Source organism: Trachemys scripta, chromosome 23, assembly GCF_013100865.1.
Source record: "Trachemys scripta elegans isolate TJP31775 chromosome 23, CAS_Tse_1.0, whole genome shotgun sequence".
Classification (NCBI taxonomy): domain Eukaryota; kingdom Metazoa; phylum Chordata; order Testudines; family Emydidae; genus Trachemys; species Trachemys scripta.
In genome coordinates, this window is record NC_048320.1 from 12,973,936 (window position 1) to 12,994,570 (window position 20,635).

The window sequence follows — 20,635 nt, forward strand, 5'->3', positions numbered from 1 at the left end:
TGAGAATCAAACAGATTTCATAACAGTGGAAACGGAAACACACCATGTTGCCCGGTAGCACAGAAGAGCATTAATTACAGTGTGTGGGGGGGAGCGTGTGGGCGAGATGGATCGTTGATGTTCTAATAGAACGAGTCATGGGATTAGAATTAAAAACTTTTGAAGGCAAGAAAAGAGGAAACAAAACTCAGCTGGCGGAGGGTGACGTTTACCCAGGATTCTGGTGCACCCAGGAGTCAAAGAAGGCAGAGAGCAGGTCTCAGCACGGCCACAGATTCCGGACAGGGACTCGATGAAAGAGCACAACATCACCGCTTCTCGAGAGCAGCTGGCTTGAGACCCGGCATGCTGCTGGGAAAGGCGCTCAGAAGGTCTCGCATGTCAGAGAGGGGACAGCTCCTCTCCGCACGGCAGGCCCCCCCCGACAACTTTAGTCTATTTTCAGAATGTCCGAGTTCGCCTTCAAGAGGTACAGGCTGTCGTCACGGAGGAAACTGCAAGGATAATGAGAGCAGCCTGAGTGAGTTAGAGGCAGCGTGGCGCGCGGGAGGGGGGGGGGGGTTCTAGCCAGAAACTGCCCCGTTTGAACCCAAGCCATTACAGTGGCAGCTAGGTCAGGCTAATTCCAAAAGAAAAGGGTCTCTTTTGTCGGAAATATCCAGTCAATGCAAGATGGAGTCAGTGCCAGGGCCGGAGGGACATCAGGTCACCCAGTCTGACCTGTCCCAGGCCAGCACCTCTTCCCAGCAGCCGCACTCCGAACCCACCATTTTGTGTTCGCTATTGAGGGCCCGCTCCTCCGCAGCTGGAAGTCAGCATTACCCCAGCCACGGCTCTGAAGCGAAACCCCCCGCACTTTGCATCCACCATACATTTTGGCACTGACTGTGTCACTCAGATCAGAAGTTGCAAGGAGGTTGGGGGTGCTGGCAGCTGGGTCAGGGGACCAGGAAGGCATGGGGGGGGGGGGGAGGAGCTTTGGGAATGATGTATCTTCTCTTTGGGTGGGATAGGGTGGACAGACACACTCTGGGTGGGTGATGTCCAAATGCAGATCCTGGGGAGGGAGAGATAAAGAGGAGGACGGGACCGACTCCTGCACAACTGGACACAACACCGTCCCTCCCCCACCCCACCCCCGACCCAAACAGGTCTACCCAGCACAAGCGTCCTTGGGCAGAAGTGAAGTTGTGAGCTCCCGTCTGGAGCAGCAGCTAGGCCTGGCCGCCACCGAGCAGTGCTCTAAAGGGCACGGCTCGCATAATTAGTTCCCACAGCTCACACCCTGTTAGCTTGTTAACCGTAATGAGCTCACATGACATTTACTCCATCTGAAAACATTAACGACGCCAAGTCCTTGCCCCGCGTTTGCTCCTGTGTGGCTGACACACGCGGCTCTGCACTGGGGGGGCTTCCCTGCTGGGTTACTGGGTTACGCTAGGTGAGCTGGTGGGACACGAATGGGACAGAATTACACTCACGCTGAGGGATCCTGCACACTGTCTAGATACTTTTATACCCCCCGTCCCTAGTACCTGAGAATCTCAGACTTGTTAATGCATTTACCCCCCGGTACAGGTAGGGAAACTGAGGCACAGAGACATTAGGTGACTTGCCCAAGATCAAACAGGGAGGCTGTGGTCTCCAGAGTCCCTGGCCAGCAGCCTTCCTCCCTGCTCTCAGTGTTGGTGGGTTGTAAGATCTGCCTGTCCGGACTGTGCTCCCATTTGGGAAGAACTCACCATGAAACTGCTAGAGACAGTTCCCACTTTGAAGGGAGAGCGCCTTCTAGCGAGTCAAGAGCACCCCCTTTTCCAGGCGTGGCTTGGTCTAACCCACCCTGTCAAGCTGGCGAGAGCGGATGGAGCCGTAGCATATGGCAGCCTGGCAGCATAACGGGAGATTATATTTCAGAGCTTCTTGCTGTGCTATCTGCGTTCCTGCTGTAGCCACTCCAGGGAGTGGATCTCAAAGGGGGGAGTCGCCTGGTAAATAATGACACAGTTCTGTCGCCCAGACCGCCCCCCAGAGACCGCGTACCCGGGGCTGACCTGTAGAAGAGGACGTTGACAGGAATGGTGCTGATGTGCCAGATGGCGTGTGCGTCGAAGATCCAGAAGAGGGGCGGGAAATCCAGCAGCTCGAGCAGCGCCAGGCCCTGAAGGAGCAGCACCACCACCACGCACTTCCACACGTACGGGAGGCGCTGCTGGTTCCTGACGCACCAGCCCAGCCACCAGAAGAGGTTGAGAAGGCCTGGAAGGCAAGAGGTACAGGGCGGAGGATCTCATGATCACAGGAAGCAGGACTTGCTCTTTGGGCTGGGCGGATGTCTGCTGCTCAGCCGGGAGGGAAGAGAAGGAGTCACCTCCTCTACTCCACATCCACATGGTTACTCCCCCACTCCAGGAGCCTCTCCATGCACTCAGTTCCTCTTACCGATCTCGCTATCCAGGATCAGGCTCCATCGAGAGCTTGCTAACACCCTGACCACCCTTGCCTCCCCTCCCCTTCCCCAAAGGCTGAGCTCATCCTCTTGGGGGTGTTTCCGTCCTCTGCCAGCCCAAGGGCTGTAGAGACTGGGCCCTGTAAGTGACTCAGCCCTCGCGTCACTCACCCACAGCACGGTTCACAAGCCGATACGAGCGTCATTTAAATGTGCCCCTGCCACGTCGTTAGCTCCCCTCTCCCCGGCTAGCCCCAGAGGCAGGCAGCTCTCAGATCCAGGATGGGGGGAGACTATATTCCCCTCCAGCCACAACTGCCAACCTTCCCGCCATGCCTTCACGTTGCCACGTCCCTTCCTCTCCCCCCCGCCCCCCTCTTCTCCCCATAGTCACCTACCCCACTCCCCCGAACACATCCCCCTCGGGGGAATTAACAAGCTGCCTGCCAATCAGTGTCCTGATCACTTTACGCCTCTCAATTTGTCCCTATGCCCCCACCGTCCAGAGTGCCCCAGCGGTGTGCTGCAATGCACTCTGGGCCCTGCCTCAGTACTAGGCTGATCCTGCAGTGCCACAGAGCTATAGGGACATCAGCGTCCCTGCTGCCAACATAGCAAGGAAGCAGAGCGTGGCTAGAGGAAGGGGCACGGCCTTGGTGCCCATGTGGCACCCAGGCTTCAGTTGCACTGTCAGCTTCTCGGAGCCATCTACAGCCCATTCTGCCTTCTGGTCGCCTTCCTCTTTTTGAACCTTTACAACACACCCAGGGTCACGTTTTCAAACTTTCCTCTGAAGCCGCGAGGGCTGCAAAGTTACCCTTTTAAAACCGATGAAAACCGATTCTCACAAAACATGACGCCAGGAGCTGGGGCTCAAAGTTAAACATCAAGTAACGTGAGACTCGCGATAACACGGAGAGCTGGGGACATGGGAAATGGAGGCACCTGGGGAGAATGACCGGCCCAACACCACAAGACAAGTCAATGGCAAAGCCAGGAGTCCCACTCCTCCCGCTGCTCTGACCATGAAGAACTCCGTCCAACGGTTTGAAGCGGCTGTATTTTCTGAAGCAGGCAGGGGTCTGGGGCAGCGCCAGGCTACTCAGAAAATGGCATTTTCCATTAACTCGAAGGGGGAAGTTGGTCTAGCACCATGTCAGGACTGTCCTGGTGATTTCACCAGCCACACAAGCTGCAGTCCTTAGAGTTAGCAGACAAACAGCCACCCCTCTTGTGCTAGAGAGCAGAGATAAACACCAAGTCCCAGGGAATGGCTCAACCCCTCTTCCCTCAGCACCCAGGTGCAGTGGAATAGCTCGGAGACACCATCTCCAGAAAGTAGAGCCAGAGACACTCTCTCCAACCACCATAGATTCCCAAATCCCGCCCAGGGGGCAACACTGAGCACCAAGTGGCTGTGTGTGAATTATATACAGTTCCATTGCTCATGTTCGTTCCAAGTCACTACCAAAAACCGACCCGCCCAACCCACCCCCACCTTCCAGCCTCCCCCGGGCCTTACCGATCGCCACGTTTGCGGCCATGTTGTAGCCATAGTCAAAGCGCACGAGCGTCAGGTACGAGACATGGCAGGCCAGGAAGAGGATCAGAAAACCCCCAAAGGCATTAGCAAAGGCTGGACGTTTCAGACCCAGGGTCCTACAATGGAAACCGAAACAATGCAGAGAAGCTCTCAGACTCCAGCAGCTCACACAGCTCCTGAAAGGACACACCAGCGGCTTCGCCCCAGCTCCTGCAACCCCAGGAGATCTCACCTAATCTATTCCCAGCCACTAGAGAGTCCCAGACTTCAAGGCCAGAAGGGACAAAGGATCATCTTGTCTGACCTCCTGTATAGCACCCGCCACCAACTCCTCCCAGCACCCACATGCTAACCCCAACCACCTAACAAGACCCAAGTATCACAGCCCAGAGGAGACTGGATTACTCTGTGCCACAGGCAGAGAACAGGAGGGACCGAGGTGCACCAATGCCCAGGGCACCCCCACAACGGCAGAGAAATGTTAAGTGAGATACCCCCAGATAATCCTGCCAAGTGACCCATCCCCACATGCTGCAGAGGAAAGTGAAAAGGCCCCATGGTCACTGCCAATCTTATGTGGGAGAAAATTCCTCCCCAGCCCCACATATGGAGACCTGATAGACCCTGAGCATGTGAGCAAGAACCCGCCAGCCACGCCCCTGAGAGAGAGAGAGAGAGACTGACTCTGCTCGGTGTCACCAGAACCCTGGCCCACCCCGCCCAGTGCCCATCTCCAGGCATGGCCATCCTCGATGCTTCAGAGGAAGGGGATAAAACAAAATGCACACCCCGCCCAGGGCCTCGATGGCATCTTCGTTTCTCTCCCTGTGGCACACAATTGGGCTCAGTCTAGGGCAGCTGGTGCCACACAGGAGGTCAGACTAGCAGATCTAAAAGTTCCTTCTGGCCGTATGCTCTTGGAAGTATAGAAGCTGTTTAGTATCCGACACACCCCCCTGGCAGAGGATGGATCTGCCCTTGCAGGGGAGGAGTCCGTGAACTCAGAGGTCTTTCTGCCTCTTTACTACTATGGATCTCATAGCTCACCTTCCTGCCCCAGATACAGCCAGGTACGGAGAGGCTTCATAAACTGTAGAGCAGCTGAACGCTTTGGGCTGTGCTGACAGACAGCAATAAGAAGCCCCAAGCCCTGGGACACAAGCAGCCCTCTTTAGCAGAATACAAACCTCGCTGGCACTTACAGATGGCTACTGCTGTTCCTGAAGTGGCTAACCCTAGAACGGGCACATGCCAGCTCTGGCATGGTCCAGATAACCCTTAGTCCAGCCATGAGTGCAAGGGACTGGCCTAGATGACCTTGAGGTCCCTTCCAGTCCTACGATTCTACGATGGGTCTCTCTCCTTCACTTCCTGAAGGTTAGGACGCAGCAATGCTGATGTCCCTTATCAGAAGTTCAGACTGTGTGAGGAGAAGTGGCACTCCCCAGCTCCTTGGCTAAACAAAGCCGCAGTCAGGTTCTCATAGTACAAAGAAGGGAGGAGGAAAGTAAATACCAGGTTACAGCTTGTCTAGCTGCAGGGCTGCCAGAGACACGCCCACCATCTCAGGGAGACCGGGACCGTAGGAAGCTCACCTGACACAGCACAGGTAGATGGAGTGCAGGATGACGGTGGACGCGCAGAAGTAATCCATTTTCTGTGGGACAAGAGGCCTGGTTAGATCATTGGTAGAAGAGCCAAGGAGGGACAGCACAGACATTGATGAGCGTCGGACAGATCAGGGTTTTAAAGGGCTGAGCGTTCCACAAATGGAACTTACCACGATTTCTTTTCAAGAGTCATTTGAACATATGTTGTGCACAGGAAGGCAACAATATCAGATTAGTTTCCAGGGGACTTAACTCCATCCTTACTCAGGAGCCACTGACAGTTTGCTCGAGTAAGCACTCCTAGGACTTGGCACGCAGTGAACATAAATGGGCCATAATGCTGAGAGACTGTCTACTGGTAAAATCGATTTACACTTCTATCTGGATCAGGGCCTAGACAGACAAGACAACGGGGTACAAGAAGAAATGCAGCCAGCTCGTCTCCGTGTGAATTCAATGTCTTTTCAGATGCTACAACTGGCTGCCCGTTTCTGGTATTTGTACGGCAGTAGCACCTGGCAGCCCCAATCCTGGCCAGGACCCCACTGTGCTAGGTGCTGTACAAACACAGAACAAAGAGACAGTCCCCGGCTCAAACAGCTGACAGTCCAAGCGTCAGAGACAAGTGCTGGAGTCTGTGGTTTTACAGTCACATTTTCGTAGGTTTCTCTCACATCACAGAGGGCACTGATACCTCTCCGAGGCTGCACAGATCTGTTACACAAACCCATTTTTCAGGTCAGACAGATTCACCAGATCCCTTTCTGCAGCCCCCCGACTTCACACCAGCAGCATAGGGGCATCTTAGAACATTATGGAGGTAAAGGCGGGTCTTTCTCAGCCATGTCTCAGCAGACACTGAACTAGAGAATAGCCATGTGTTTCTCACCCCCATTTGCACCCAGGGTTTGCCTTGTAGATTTCAGGGGGTCGAGAAGCAAAGGTACATAGCAGATCCTCAACTGCCAAGACATGCAAAGCTCCCACAGCAGGGTAACACTCACCTCGGTTACATCAGTGTCCCTTGTATGGAAGACTGTAGACCAGAACCAGGCATTTAATGAAACCTAAGAGAGGCAGACAGTTAGATGTTCTGTGTTAGACAGTCCCCCGCCCCAGAGAACTTACAGTCTAAGAGAAACACAGGAGATGGGATTCAGTCAAGAGCACGCACAAAAGGATAACTTGGGGGTAGACTTTTTACAAACCCTTTAATGTTTAATACCATTGAACCAGAAAGGATGTTTAACAGATGGGTCGACGTCTGTTCTCATGTACACCCTACAACACCATTGACACCAACAGAACTGTACAGAAGTAACTGAGGACCTAACCTGACCTACAGTCTTCTATCGCCAGCCATTGCCAAAGACCCTAGCACTGTCCGACCACTTTCATAGATACCTACGGCCAGAAGGGACCATTACACTGATCTAGTCTGATCTGCAGTATCACAGGCCATGGAACTTCATCCAGTAATTCCTGCGACAATCCCATGTCTCCTGGCTGGACGAGGACCCTGTTCTCCTGACCTCTGGGTAAAACCTACAAGAGCATGAAGCTCCTAAATGCCTTAGGAGAATTTCTTTTACTCTTTAAAACTCGTTTCTACATGGTTTTGAGGTTTTCAGTGTTTACATTTTTGTCTTTCCACTGCAGTGTATATATTTAAAAATGAAACAGAACTGAGGCATAGCTCCTAGATGACATTTACTGCAATTCTGTTTATACAGCTGAACTGGCAATAATACTACCTACTTCTTCAGGGATTTAGTGAGCTTAATTAAATGCCTGGAGAAAGCTTTGCGATCCTTAGGTGAAAACACATTGTACCTCCAGCACGGCGCCTGCTATCTTATATAAGAGTTCCACGCCTCCTGATGCACAATTAACACCTGCTTTTTCCAGTCTCTCTCTCTCTCCTGCAACTCTTTAATCCCTGCAAGCAAATGAGCTCTTTCAAACAGGGTTATAAGATCATTAAATCAACAGCTTTGGGCTACATACCTGAGATGTTCATAGGACCCACACCTAAATAATCCCCTTTGGCACTTTCAAAAGTATCAGCCCACGAGCCGCAGTGAAGCTTCAACAAGAGGGACCATGACCAGCTTTTCTTATTTTATTAAGGATAAACCTGAAGCAGTTCAGCCTCGTCGGGTGGGGATGTGGCGGAAGACAATCTAAATAAAGTGATCTAGAAAAGAGGGAACAGAGTCCAGAGGTGTCTCCAATTACTAGATGAAGAAGATGCTCCTAAGTGACACAGGTAGAAGCTTTAGGCGCCAGAGTGAAATCAATCATCATGCAGAACTAAAGAAACCAGAAACTGACTAAGAGCAAAGAAACAATCCAAGCAAAGGTTAGAGTCCCTGGGCTGGAGCTCGGGCGCTGATGCCCAGGGAGGAGTGTGGGTTTCAGAGCCCAAGCTCTACTCTGAGCAGGAACATCCACACGCTATTTTTAGCACTGGAGCACAAGCCCCAGTCTGCAGACCCAGGCTGTGAGACTTGCTACCGTGGGTTTTTTTGCAGTGTAGATGTCCTCTTGGAGTTCCTTGTAGCGTGGGGAGCAGGTGGAGGGGAAGAGCACAAAGTTCCCGGTGCTTTCCACATGGAACAGAGAGGGGTGAAGAGGAAAAGCAGGATTTCTAAAACACCAGGCCAAACACACCCCCACCGAACTCCAGGGAAGTCAGGGGAGTTAGCTAAGGGAGGGATACGGCCCAGTGTATTGCAAAGAGAAGCAAGATTTCCCTTTACAGAGCAGCTATGCTTCATCACCTCGTTAGCCGAGGCATGGGGTGGATGGGAAAGGATTAAGTGACTACCGCTATTAGCTAAGTGCCAATTATTCGTTTGAATCACGTTTCCACTAAACACCCCGTCAATCTCATTATCAAGAGTCCACGAAAACTGGATTTGAAGAAGCCTGTAGCAAGGGCTGGCAGCAGCTAATGGGGCTGTGCACATTTTTTGGATCAGTTGTTTATTTAAATGCTCTCGCACAGGGGTGGGCAAACTATGGGCCGCAAGCTGTTTTAAGCCGGCCCGCTAGGTCCCGCTGGGGAGCGGGGTTGGAGGCCAGACCACACAGCCCAGCCCCACTCCAGCCGGGGCGCTGGTTCGGGGGCCGCTCTGGCGCTCCAGTCAGGGGCCGCACCATGCAGCTCGTCCCCGCTCCAGTCGGGGCGCTGGGTTGGGGGCTGTAGCACACGGCTTCTGCAGCATGGACCTGCTCCAGTGCTCTAGCCGGGGCGCAGGGTCGGGGAATAGAAATTGTGTGGCGGGCCATGAATGCTCACAAAATTGGGGTTGGAGTTTGGGAGGGGGTGAGGGTTCTGGGGATGAGGAGTTTGGGGTGTAGGAAGGTGCTCTGGGCTGGGACCGAGGGGTTTGGAGGGTGGGAGGGAGATCAGGGCAGGGGTGTGAGAAGAGGTGCAGGTTCCGGCTGGGACTGCAGACTCTGGGGCGTGCCTTGCTCTGGGCTGAGAATTGCACTGGGCAGCAGGCCCCATAGGAGTTAGGCTGAGAGGAGAACTCTGGATACCTTCAAGAACTTGGGCCTTTGCATTTCAGATTGTATAGTTAGAAGCATTCCAACTCCCAGTGCCGACAAAGCCTACGGGAGAATCCTTTCCTGTATCCAGCAGTGGAATCACAACAGTCACAAAACACTGTCGAACACAAGCCTGTTCTACACAGATACCAGCCAACCCTCCACCTAGGGCTTGCTCTTGTACTGAAGTCCAAGGGAGCTGACAACACTCAGCATCTCATAAGTCCAGTTTCCTAAAGCACAAGCATAGGGCCAGACAACACAAGCACTGTTACAAGGTTTAAAAGGCCAAGACGAGGGCTGGACAACTTTATGATCAATATCATCTGTAATGATGCACTGAGAGTAAATCAAATCTCATGCTTCAGGGAACAGACTGACAACCACAAGGGTCAGGAAGAAAACTCCCCACCACATGCAACTGTGCACAGTTAGCCAGGAGCATAATGTTTTCCACCTTCCCCTGAAGCATCAGGTGTTGGCGTCTCCTGGAGGCAGAATCCTGACTTACTGGACCAGGGTAAGTTCTAAGCACCTGTGAAGTTCCAACTGTAAACTTAGTGACAGAGCCCTGGCTACTGGGGACAGATAACCCAGTGACCATCTGAGCAAAAGTCCTTCTACCTGGTACTAGTAAACTCACCAAAGAAAGTCAATAGGGACACTGTGAAGGGGCCAATCAAGGCGGTTAAAGGAAGGAGATGGAATGTTTAAGGCGTAGATGACAGCTGGGTAACGGAAAAATAAGAACAAAGGGGAAAAAAACCCTCCGTGGAGCTGTAAGAAATAAATCGCATTTCAAGGAGGAAGGAAAACCAAGCTAAAGGCTAAATTAATAAACCCAGGAAGCAAACACGGTTTAATCAGTTGAAAATTGATACTATCGAATAGCATGGTGCTGAAAGCTGGAGCAGTGAAGCGTAGTCACCTTGCAACAGACAATCCTGCTCTCAGTGGCAGGCATAAGCCAGAGTAACTCGATTCATTCGGATGGCGCTCATCCTGATTTAACTGACTATTAAACTAGAGCAATTTTCCAACAGAATCCAGAATACTAACCAGCACTCTTATTGGCCCTGGGGGAGAAGGCGCATTGCTATACTAGGCTGCCACAGAGCAGCCGGATAATCCAGCACAACACAGTACAGCACCTGCAGCCAGTCTAGGAGGCTGCGACCCAAGGAACTCAACAATACAGAATGAATCAAGTTAATCTGTTGCATTAAAATGGCAATTCACAGCCTCAGACAGTGACAGCAGAGGGTCTGTTCTCTTCCACGCGCACACAGCACTATTCATTGCTAACTCAAGAGCAGTGTTCTTTAGTCTGTCCCACAATGTGCGGTTGGGAACAATACACAAGGGGAATTCATAATCCCCTTTGGGCAAGGTGCAAGGTCACGTTTCCTTGTATCTTAAAGGAAACCTGAGTAGCGTACTCCCCCATCTATCCGTCCTCACTGCACGTACACAGTTTGCACACTGCTTTCACAGTCCTAGAAGTAGGCAAGCTATTGAGCAGGAATTATCTTTGCTAATCCACCAACTCACCTTTTCAAAAAACTTTGAATTTGGGGTGAAACATTAGGTTTGTTGCCATCTTGGATGACCTCATAATAGGACCCCATAATAAAGGACAATGTATCTATCTTTTCTTTTTTTTAAAGCAGTGCGTTTTATTAACCATTAGAACTAACTAGCTTCAAATCAAGCCTGGAGGCTCTTTTGGAAGAGTTGCTACAGCGAAACACAAGTAATCGAGCTCAGATGCTATGGTATGTGTTAGAGGTCAGATGATCGAATGGTCCCTCGGGATGCCTCAGACTGAGTGCTTTGAGCTGTCCGCAGTCTTGCACTGCGGAGATGGACATAACCACCTTGTGCAGCCCTGCAAAAACCAGCACAAACATTCACCAATCCAGGCACGATAGCCACTCACATCCCTTAGCCCAAAGATGAGGAAATTGTATTTTCAATGTCCATGAACAGGATCTAAATCTCTGTCACCAGTTCCCATTTAGTCCTTGGGGATAAATTAATAACAGGGCTGTGGAGGATTTCTCCTCAGAAGGCTCTTCATGACAAGGATGCCCTGAATGGCAGCTGCTTACAGCCGAGACCCATTGTAACTGCGGTTGTGGTCAGCACACTGGGAGACACAGAGATAAGTCAAGATTCATTTCTAATTCTCTATGCACTAAGTGACGCGAGAGCCGAGCTCTATTCAGCGAACCTGCTTCTAGAAGACCCTTGAAGTGGGATTCCAGACACGCACTCTGTTGTGCAGTTCATTCATTCTCCAGACTCTCTCCTCCTTGGAGGCAAATTGTTACGCCCAGTATTTACAAGTGGAGGGCCAAAATCTGGTCCCTGTCTCCAGAATCACAGAAACTGCTTGAGCAGCCGGGCACCGGACAAGACATGGGTGGGCCTTTGCCCAGTGCCTGGCCAGGCTACTTGCTACATGTTAATTTCAGGATCAAGGGCAATGTGTGTGAAATCTTTGCCATCATTTAGCAGGGACGTGCTTCCTAAAAAAATCTAAACCGTTCAACGTGAAAGCTACAAGTTACACAAGAGTCTTTCATTTTCAGGGAGAAACTCCTCCTGGGGCTATTGTATTCTTCCTCCCTCAAGTACCTCCTCAGTTTCAACAGATCTGATGCCCTTCTTTCCAACTGATCTGATACCCCTTGCGCTTTCAAATAGCTCCTGCTGCCACTCCAGAGGTGGCTGCATTTTAGCAATCCCTTCTGCAAATCGCCGGGGATGAAAAGCGCTATCTAAATGAAAGTTATTATAAACAGTCACTATTAAAAACAAAACAAAACAAAACAGGAAGTTCTATAAAGGGGTTGGGGAGGAGGAATGAAAGGAATGAGGAGAGGGAACACTCCACAGAAGTTTTCGAGCTACCTACCCAGGCAAAGGCGATACAGGTGTGGTACATGGGAGATGAAGGCGGGACGGATGCTTTGTATCTAGTCAACATCACAAAGTTGGCAAGTCCGTTAAGGAAAGAGGCAAAGGCAGAAGCAGGTTCCTGGAAGAACAGGAAGCGGGAAAAGGGCCACTAAAAAAGGAAGGGAAAAGAGGGACACAGTTAACAAAATGAATTCACGCTTTCCCTTCTTTCCTGTTAGCTGGAGGTGGCAGGAGTTAAACCTTCTACCCTGCTGGAACAGCCAGACTGGAGCTCCAGGTGAAAAACATTTCAAACACTCTGTTCTAGGAACAACTCTAAGCTATGTTTTAAATCTCACCTGCTTTCATAGTCATTCTCATCTTCCTCTTTCTAGGTGCTGGGGCTGGCTGGCTTGGGGCTGCTGAGGCTGGCCAGCCAGCCTGGGGATTAACTGTTAAGACAGGTTAACTGGTAAGACTAACATTTCACATCCCTAACAGAGACCAACTTGCCCAAGGTCATACAGGGAAGTCTGTGGCAGAGCCAAGAATGAAGTCCCATTCCAAGTGCCTGAATCACAAGACAAACCTGTCTCTCTATACATTCCTCTTCATTCCTCAGGATGCCTAACGGAAACAGGATCAGTGCTGAAATCAGAGCTAAGTCAAGCCCAGACACGCATGCTAAAGGCTCTTCCACTCACCAGGTTATCAGGGGCATTTGGTACAGAAACAGGAGTGGAACAGGGGGTTAAATGATCTTGTTTAAAATTCTTTGGAGCCTCTTTGAAGATGCCAGGCTCCCGGGTTCAGTAGCGATGCACTATTCAGAGAGGTCACAAGATCCACAAAGCCCTGACAGGCTCCTGGCATCAGGAATGGGCCAGAAAAATGGCATTTTGGGGCCTCTCTAGTGAACCCAGAAGTGCCAGCAGATTTTAACTGAGGATGGAAAGGATTTTTTTTGTTTTGTTTAGAAGCTTCATAAAAAAAAAATGTACGTGCTGGATGCTCCCGGTAGGCTTCTCAGTGGGAGCCTTCAAGCACATATGAAAACAATAAATAATTCAGAATACTTTGCCTTTCCTCTCCCCTTCTACGCCAGGTTCTCAGAGAGCTTGGCAAACATTAATGAATTTAGCCACCTAACCCCACTGTACGTTCATATTATTCCCCCACTCTTATTTTTACTTTTTACACAGCTCTCCCATGAGGGGTTCATACCGGGGCATTGCGGGTCTGATTTTCAGAGGCAGCGGAGTACCCAGCACGTCAACTGAAGTCAATGGGAGCTGCAGGCATCCAGCACTGCTGAAAAACAGGACCTGGGCATCTTAAGGCGGGCACTTAAAAAACAGAAGAGCCTAAACTAGATGGTACTTTTGAAAACCTGGCCATACACTACTTCTCCAAAGTGTGTGGTGAGCTGTGGTAGAAGTCAAATCTAGGTCTACTGACTCCCAGGCTTAACCACAGCCCATCCTTACTTTCCACAGCACTAGGTACCAATCACCTCTACAAAAAAAGATCCTGTTTCTCATGCAGAGATCAAGGGGAGAGAAACACATACAAAAGAACTTGCAGGAGATAAATAGTTTCTAAATAACGACTCAGCCTCCCCCTGCACTGGCAGGTTGCTAATGGTACCAACCAAGTCATCCTTTTCTATGAAGCAAAGGACTTCATGGCACAGGTAGGGTGGTGAACTGGAATCAAGTGCCCATAGGCAGGGCACAAGCAGTTCCCTGAAATTACAGGACTCTCTTTTGCCACAAGGTTGATCCAAGAACCAACAGCTGGCAGTTTGCCAAACCAGGCAAAGATAGAGGCATCCTCATGGCTGCAGCCCAGGTCACAGGAGTTATGATCTGGGGCCAAATGGCTCTGTGCCAAATTAGTGCTCACCTTGCCATGAAACTGAGGCACTCTGTAACCTTCCTGGACATAAAGCCCCACTGTAAGCCACATGCACTCATATTTACAATCATCTCTGCAGGTCCAGCCTGAAAGAGACACAAAGAGGAGAGACGGAGCCACTTATTAGGAGGTGACAACAATGTCATGTAGAGTTTATTTTAGCAGTTCAGGTTGCTCACATCCCCAACAGACAGAAGGAGGATGGGACAGAAAGGTCTCTGTGGAACGAACTCAACACCCATGTGCCTATTGTACGAGTTGATCGGACTATCCCTTTGGTAGTGTCAACATCCCCTTTGATATCTCCTGCTTTGCATATGTATTAAGCTACCGTACAAGGAAATCAACTGACTGCCTTAAGTTCTGAAGGCACTGGCACTAGGTGGCGTTTTCTGACTGCTATTCTTGTGCATTTGCAGTAAGTTACAGTCACAAATAAACAAGGAACCTGAGAATATGATCTCCAACAGACAAAGGTGACTATTCCGGATTCTGATTCCCTTCTACTGGTTCAGAGGCCACGTCTACACAGCAAAGAAAAGCCCATGGCTGGCCTGTGCCTGCTGACACAGGTTCGCAGAGCTCAGGCTGTGGGGCTGTTTCATTGCAGTGTAGATTTCTGGATTTGGGCAGGAGCTTAAGCTCTGGGACCCTCGCAGGGTCCCGGAGCCAAGAAGTCTATACAGCAATGAAACAGACCCACAGCCTGAGCCCCACGAGCCCAAGTTGGCTGGCACGGACCAGCCAAGGGTTTTTCTTTGCTGTGTAGACATGCCCAGAGCAGGTACAGTGCAGGCAGCAGCACTGCAAGACCCTCAGTCTGAACAGGAAACGACACCTCTATAGGAAAGGGTTCTGCAGCCCCACCTGCTAAGATTATCAACAAGCAGGCCAAACAGGGCGGTGGGTTGTGGGATGTGGACACCCGTCCACTAGAACTGTGCTGAGAACCACCCAACCCCTAGTAAATAGGCAACGGAACAGCCATCAGAGGGTCACAACTTTTACTACTGCTATCGAATGGATTTAGATGGTCCCATCGGCTCCATAAAACCTCTCCTCTCCCCTGATGATCCAGTTTGTGTTAAAGGTTGGGGCTAATTTATTTCTGCTACTCGTGCTCTCTCTCTCTCATGTTATCCATCATTCTCATGACCGCTGCACCCCCGAGGCATCTGGTGTAACTAAGCAACTGAACCCACCCACAGGATTAAAAATATAGCAAGGAGACCCACAGGGCAAAACTGGTTCCTCTGAACAGCCTCAGGATCAGTTTATTTCTCTCACACTAGCCTGGGACCTTAAATTCATAATTTTGTTAGACTCTAAAAATCATGGACTTAATAAAGACCCTGGATTTATGTCTCATTACAATCATCTATAACCCACTAACCCTCCTTTGTCCTACTACTGCAGAGGTGTTGACTGCCCTCTTCACCTTGAATGGTCTTTTGCATGCTCACTCCTTACGCAAAGCAACCTGCTCCACCCCGTATTTAGCTGCGACACTCAGATTACCTTTCCTAGATCTGAAAAGTGCTCTACGTAAACACGGAAGTCGGTCCAATAAAACCTATGACCTCACCCACCTTGGCTCACTAGCTGCACTGTCAGCCTGAACGTCTCCCCATTTCACCTCTGTCAGGATGCCCAGAAACCTGCCCCCTTTCAAGTGACTTATCACGAGGTTTGATAAACAGGTTCCAGGCAGGGAAGGGAGAGACCTGGGCTCTGGGAGAACAGGTTGGGGCGCGGGGGGGGGGGGGCCAGGGGGGTGGGGGGGGGGGGGGGGGGGGGCGGGGGGGGGGGGGAAGGGGCCCGACGGGGGGGGGGGGGGGGGGGGCGGGGGGGGGGGGGTGTGGGTGAGGGGGGGGGGGGGGGCCATCAGCAATGGAGCCAGGAGAGGGGCTGCTGCCAGGCCACTAAGAGGAGCATGGGGTCGGATACCCCCCCTAAAAGGGAGGGGCTCCAAGAGGAGTGGGCGTGGCCAGGACCCCGAGGGGGCGGGGCTCAGGCGGAGGGGGCGGGGCTCAGGCGAGGGGCGGGGCGGTACCTGTCAGGCTCATGTAGAGCGGCTGCCGGGAGCGGAAGTGCCGCAGGCCGGCCCCCGAGCAGTTGCGCCGCTCGCACTGGGCCAGGCAGTCCCGATACACGGGCTCCCGATCCCCCTGCGAGCCCCGCACCGGGCCCGGCGCCGCTGCCGCCCCGAGCAGCAGCAGCAGCAGCGCGGCCCCTTTCGCCGCCATCCCGCCGCCGGACCATGGGACTGCCGCTTCCGGCCGCACCGGAAGGGGCCGCTTCCCCCGCGGAAACACGGGCCGCGCACAAACGTTCCTCGCTGCGGGCGAAGGGGCTCATGGGAAATATTTGTCCAACTCCCCACTCGGACAGAGGGGATCATGGGAAATAATGTCTTACCCCACCAGGGCAGAGGGAATCATGGGAAATAGTGTCTACTCCCAGGGCAGAGAGGATCATGGGAAATAGTGCCTGACAGCCCAACAGGGCAGGGGGGATCATGGGAAATAATGTCAACTCCCAGGGCAGAGAGGATCATGGGAAATAGTGACTGACAGCCCAACAGGGCAGAGAGGCTCATGGGAAAGTGTCTATTCCCCCACCCCCCAGGGCAGAGAGGGTCAGGTACACAGACACTGAGGTTCATAGGAAAGCATCCCAGACACACCCGGAGAAGAGAGGATAATGGGAACTGGTGTCTGTCTCTCCAGGTTGAGAGGCTTATGGGAACGAATATCCAAACCCCAGGTTTCCACTGAGGTAGTTGAGCTCTGAAGGGAACATGGTCTAGTGGTTAGAGCAGGGGAGTCAGGAATCCTGGGATTGGATATTGGTTCCCATAATCCTGCTCTCCAAACTCCCCTGCTCTAACCACTAGACCCCAGTCCTGTCAGAGCTCGACTATCTCAGCACACACAAGAGCAAGGCCCCTAGATTTCAGTGGACTGCTTCTGGTTTGCAATTCCTAAGCCATTCCCTCTGGTGTCTTCCTAAAGCCCTAATACCATAACAGTCAGCAGCTGCAACCTGGGAGACATTCTGTTTGCAGTAACAGGGCTTGTAGCCTCTTGGCTGCAACTGCTAGATGGCAACATGATCACAAACACACAGGCGGGTCTGTGTTCAATACAGGTGCAGAGTCTTGGTCCTGCCCATTTCCCCCTCCAAGACGGACAGGCCCAGCACATCAGAGAGTGAAAATGCTATTGTCTAATGCTAGAGCAGGGGACAAAAGTAGGGAATGAAGGTAGGATGAGGAAACAAATTGCCCCAAACCAAAGCCTTGTCTACACACACACATTACACTGATATAATTTAAATAGGTTTTTAAACTGATTTACTTAGACAAGTGCAAACCCGGTGTGGACACATTTTGGTTTAAAGAGTAGTTTATTTTCATGTATCTTAAACTGATTCCTAATCAACATCAGCCAAACCAAAACCTGGTTTAAATCAAAGCCAGCGCACCCACGTGGCCTTTTGCACCAGTTTAGTTAAATCAGTTTAAAATCACACCTTCGGTTAAAACAGCAGCAACTTTCTCATACAGACAAGACCTCAATTAAACACATGCAAATCTGAGTGTAAACAAGGCTCACACAAGGTAATGCTTTAATGCCAAATTGGCAGAGGGTTTGATTTGGAAATATCCAAGCCAAAAGGAACTCCAGTTCCTCCACCCCATCCCCCAAGATCCCTTCAAAACAAGGCCACTCTCTCACTGCCCAATAGTTCCAGGGCAGTGCTCGCCTTACTTAGTTCTATCTTGCAGAGTAGATGAGATCACACTGTTTGCAAATTCTGTCCCTGAATCAGGGTACAGCTTTCAGCCCACTTGGCCCTATCTACACTTCAAGATGCAAATATGTTGTAACCATCCTTGTAATGTGACAAGGCCCCCTGGGACCCTCTTCTTTTTTCTCTCTTGCCTGCACTCTCTCAACCCTTGGACCTGTCTCTGTCTGTCCCTGCCCACTTTCACACACATCTCAACTACAACACAATTGCACGGATTGTAAAGTGGTGCCTGGCTATTATCAGGTGCAGATTACAGGGAACACGAGCAATAAACTCGTTTTCCTGCCTTCTTTTTCCCTCCCATTTTCAAACGGCTGCAGGAAAGGGAGAAAAACAATAACAACAACAGATGGATTTTTTTTTTTTTTTTGGCTGTGTGGAAGGCTCAGCAGAAGCGTGAATGGAGTTCATTCTCTAAGAGCCCTTCCTGCTTCCAAGATTTTCTTCCCCAGGGTCTAATCTCTCAGGCTAACTCCTCCCCCAAACCACCCTCTCCTCTGAGACAGAACTGTGGCAGCCCATTATAGCCCTGATGAGGACTTCCAGCCACGCGAGGAAATGAATGGAGGACTGCCAAATATAGGAAGTTCTGCCTATTAGTCTTCTGAGGCTGGGAACAGGAATCAAGCACTAACTTCCTAGCAGTGGGATCCTGCCAGAAGTGCCAATACCTGCTCAGATTCAGATCGCACATGCTATCCAGAGATACATATACTCCTGGACACAATCCAACTGCCCCACTCTGGCATCTCCACTTAGGATATTAACAAGCAGACTCCCCACCCTGCACTGTTGGTTTAAGATATTGACTAGAAATACTCTGTTGTACTCAAGATATTGACCTCTGTTTAGAATCCAGAAAACAAGAAAGAAAACTAGTTTCTTCTTAACAAGATACTTTCTCCTTCTCCAGGGCCTTTAATCCAGGGGCCTCAAGCTTCCAGAGCAATAAGTCTTGCAACCTCCCTTATTTAAGTGTTATTAAGCTATTTTAGAGCAGGGGAAAGTGAGAGAAGTAACCTGCCCGAGGTTACACAGCTGGGTTAGTGGCAGATCTAGGAACTAAACCTAGGTATCCTCTTTCCCAGACGCAGATCACTAGACCAACTTCTCTTTACTTATGATAGTGACTAGTTAGTCCCTTCCTCTTGGGATAGGTTCAGATCTAGCTCCAGGTGATCAGTGAATGGAAATTATCGCCATCCAATGGCTGTTTGGTGGCTTGTGGGAATGAATTTGGGGGCCTCAGCTAGGGATTATCTGAGAAAGAGGGTGTTTGTGGAAAATTGTAATGAAAACCATTTTTTTTCCATTTAACTTTTTCATGGTAAATTTAATCTATTTGGTAAAAAAACAAAAACACTTTTTTATTTGGAAATGCCACCATGGTGCCTCATGGGAGTTGTGATTTGCGTGCCTCATGCTCCCCTTTTGCTCTGCGGTCTAGACTTCATGGCTTGACTACATCTCCCATGTGGCCTACATTTCCCATGATGCATCACGGTCTCCTCTCCTGATCCACTGAGAGATGGGGTTGGGCACCCTCTGTGCAGTGGGTCCGAACCAAACTGTGCTGTTGTTCCCTGATGGATGGTGTGGCATTTTGAGGGAATCTTCCGCCTTCTGTATGAGGCAAGGATTCCCTCCCAGAGAAGATTTGAATTGACAACATCTCCTGCAGTGATGCTCTCCCAAGTTCCACCCTCAAACCAAATTCTGCTCATAGCTAAGTTCATGGAGGACAAGTCCATTAATGGCTATTAGCCAAGATGGTCAGGGACATAACCCCATGCTCCAGGTGCCCCTAAACCTCTGACTGATAGAAGCTGGGACTGGACAACAGGGATAGCTCACTCAAAATTGCCCTGTTCTGTTCATTCCCTCTGAAGCATCTGAAACTGGCCACTGTCAGAGACAGGATACTGTGTTAGATGGACCATTGGTCTGACCCAGCATGGCCATTGTTATGTTCTTTCTCTCATAAACCAAACTCCAGTCACTTTACTTCCAGCTCTGCATAGTCTCACTGTCTCTCTCCTTTCTCACATACCTAGATCAGCAGCAAAATGGTTAACAATGTTCACATGAAGTTATCATTAATGATCATTAGTTTTCAGAGTTAAAGGACACGGTTGAGGGCAGTTCACGCTATTGTTTCAGGCTGTCCACAGACTCAGATACAGATCACTGTGTCTGGGCACTCTGAACTCAGCACCCTTATAAAGACGAGCAGGAGGCCAGAATTTCCAGGAGGGTTCTAGCCCCACAATCAGGGCAGCTTTTCAAGGCAGGTGAGTCTCTACTTTGGCACAGAAAGATGCGGTCGGCTATTCAAACTGCACAGCACCCCACCACTCCTGCTGAAAGCCCTCTTGAAAACCCACCTGCTCGTTTAGGCGCCTGGAGAGTTGCACCCTTTTGGAGATTTGTGCCTAAATCCCAGAACCCCTGGGAGTAGCAGCTAATGCCCACCTCCCAATTCCCTTGATCTGGAGGGAGTTTCCCTGCTATGGAGTGGTTCTTAGAGCAGTTTGCAAGCCTGCCTTCTCCTAGGAGAGATTTTCCAATGTGTACCCCTCAATCAACCCTTTTATTTTTTTGCTCTCGTCCTTTTTCTTGACATCTCCATTTACTCGGATCGGTCCCAGAGCAGCCCCGGCGGAGACCAAACAAAAAGAGGCCAAGAGGAAAAGTGAAATCCGAATGACCCTGCAGCAATAGGACAGCGAGAAGTGCTTTCCCAGGAGGCACACAATGGTCTTGGCATGCCACAAGGAGTGAGACTGCCTAGCCACTCCCAAGGGAGTTGGAATCCAGCTCGGGGGCGCGCGGCACGTCCCC

General features: G+C 50.8%; 1 protein-coding gene across 2 annotated transcripts; it reads right to left on the minus strand.

Annotated features, from left to right (window-relative positions):
- Positions 1 to 29: 29 nt before the first annotated feature.
- PGAP3 (post-GPI attachment to proteins phospholipase 3) lies at positions 30 to 16,252 on the minus strand. 2 transcript variants are annotated; one of them, XM_034756044.1, is made up of 8 exons: positions 16,032 to 16,252; positions 13,967 to 14,064; positions 12,078 to 12,230; positions 6,604 to 6,666; positions 5,585 to 5,646; positions 3,969 to 4,105; positions 2,052 to 2,256; positions 30 to 494 (listed from the first exon to the last, which is right to left on the minus strand). In XM_034756044.1, exons 1-8 carry the CDS (start codon positions 16,222 to 16,224, stop codon positions 431 to 433), a joined length of 975 nt encoding a protein of 324 aa, XP_034611935.1. In that variant the 5' UTR covers positions 16,225 to 16,252; the 3' UTR covers positions 30 to 430. The 2 variants fall into 2 exon arrangements, with proteins under 2 accessions (XP_034611935.1, XP_034611937.1); XM_034756046.1 differs by lacking the exon at positions 3,969 to 4,105.
- Positions 16,253 to 20,635: the final 4,383 nt, after the last annotated feature.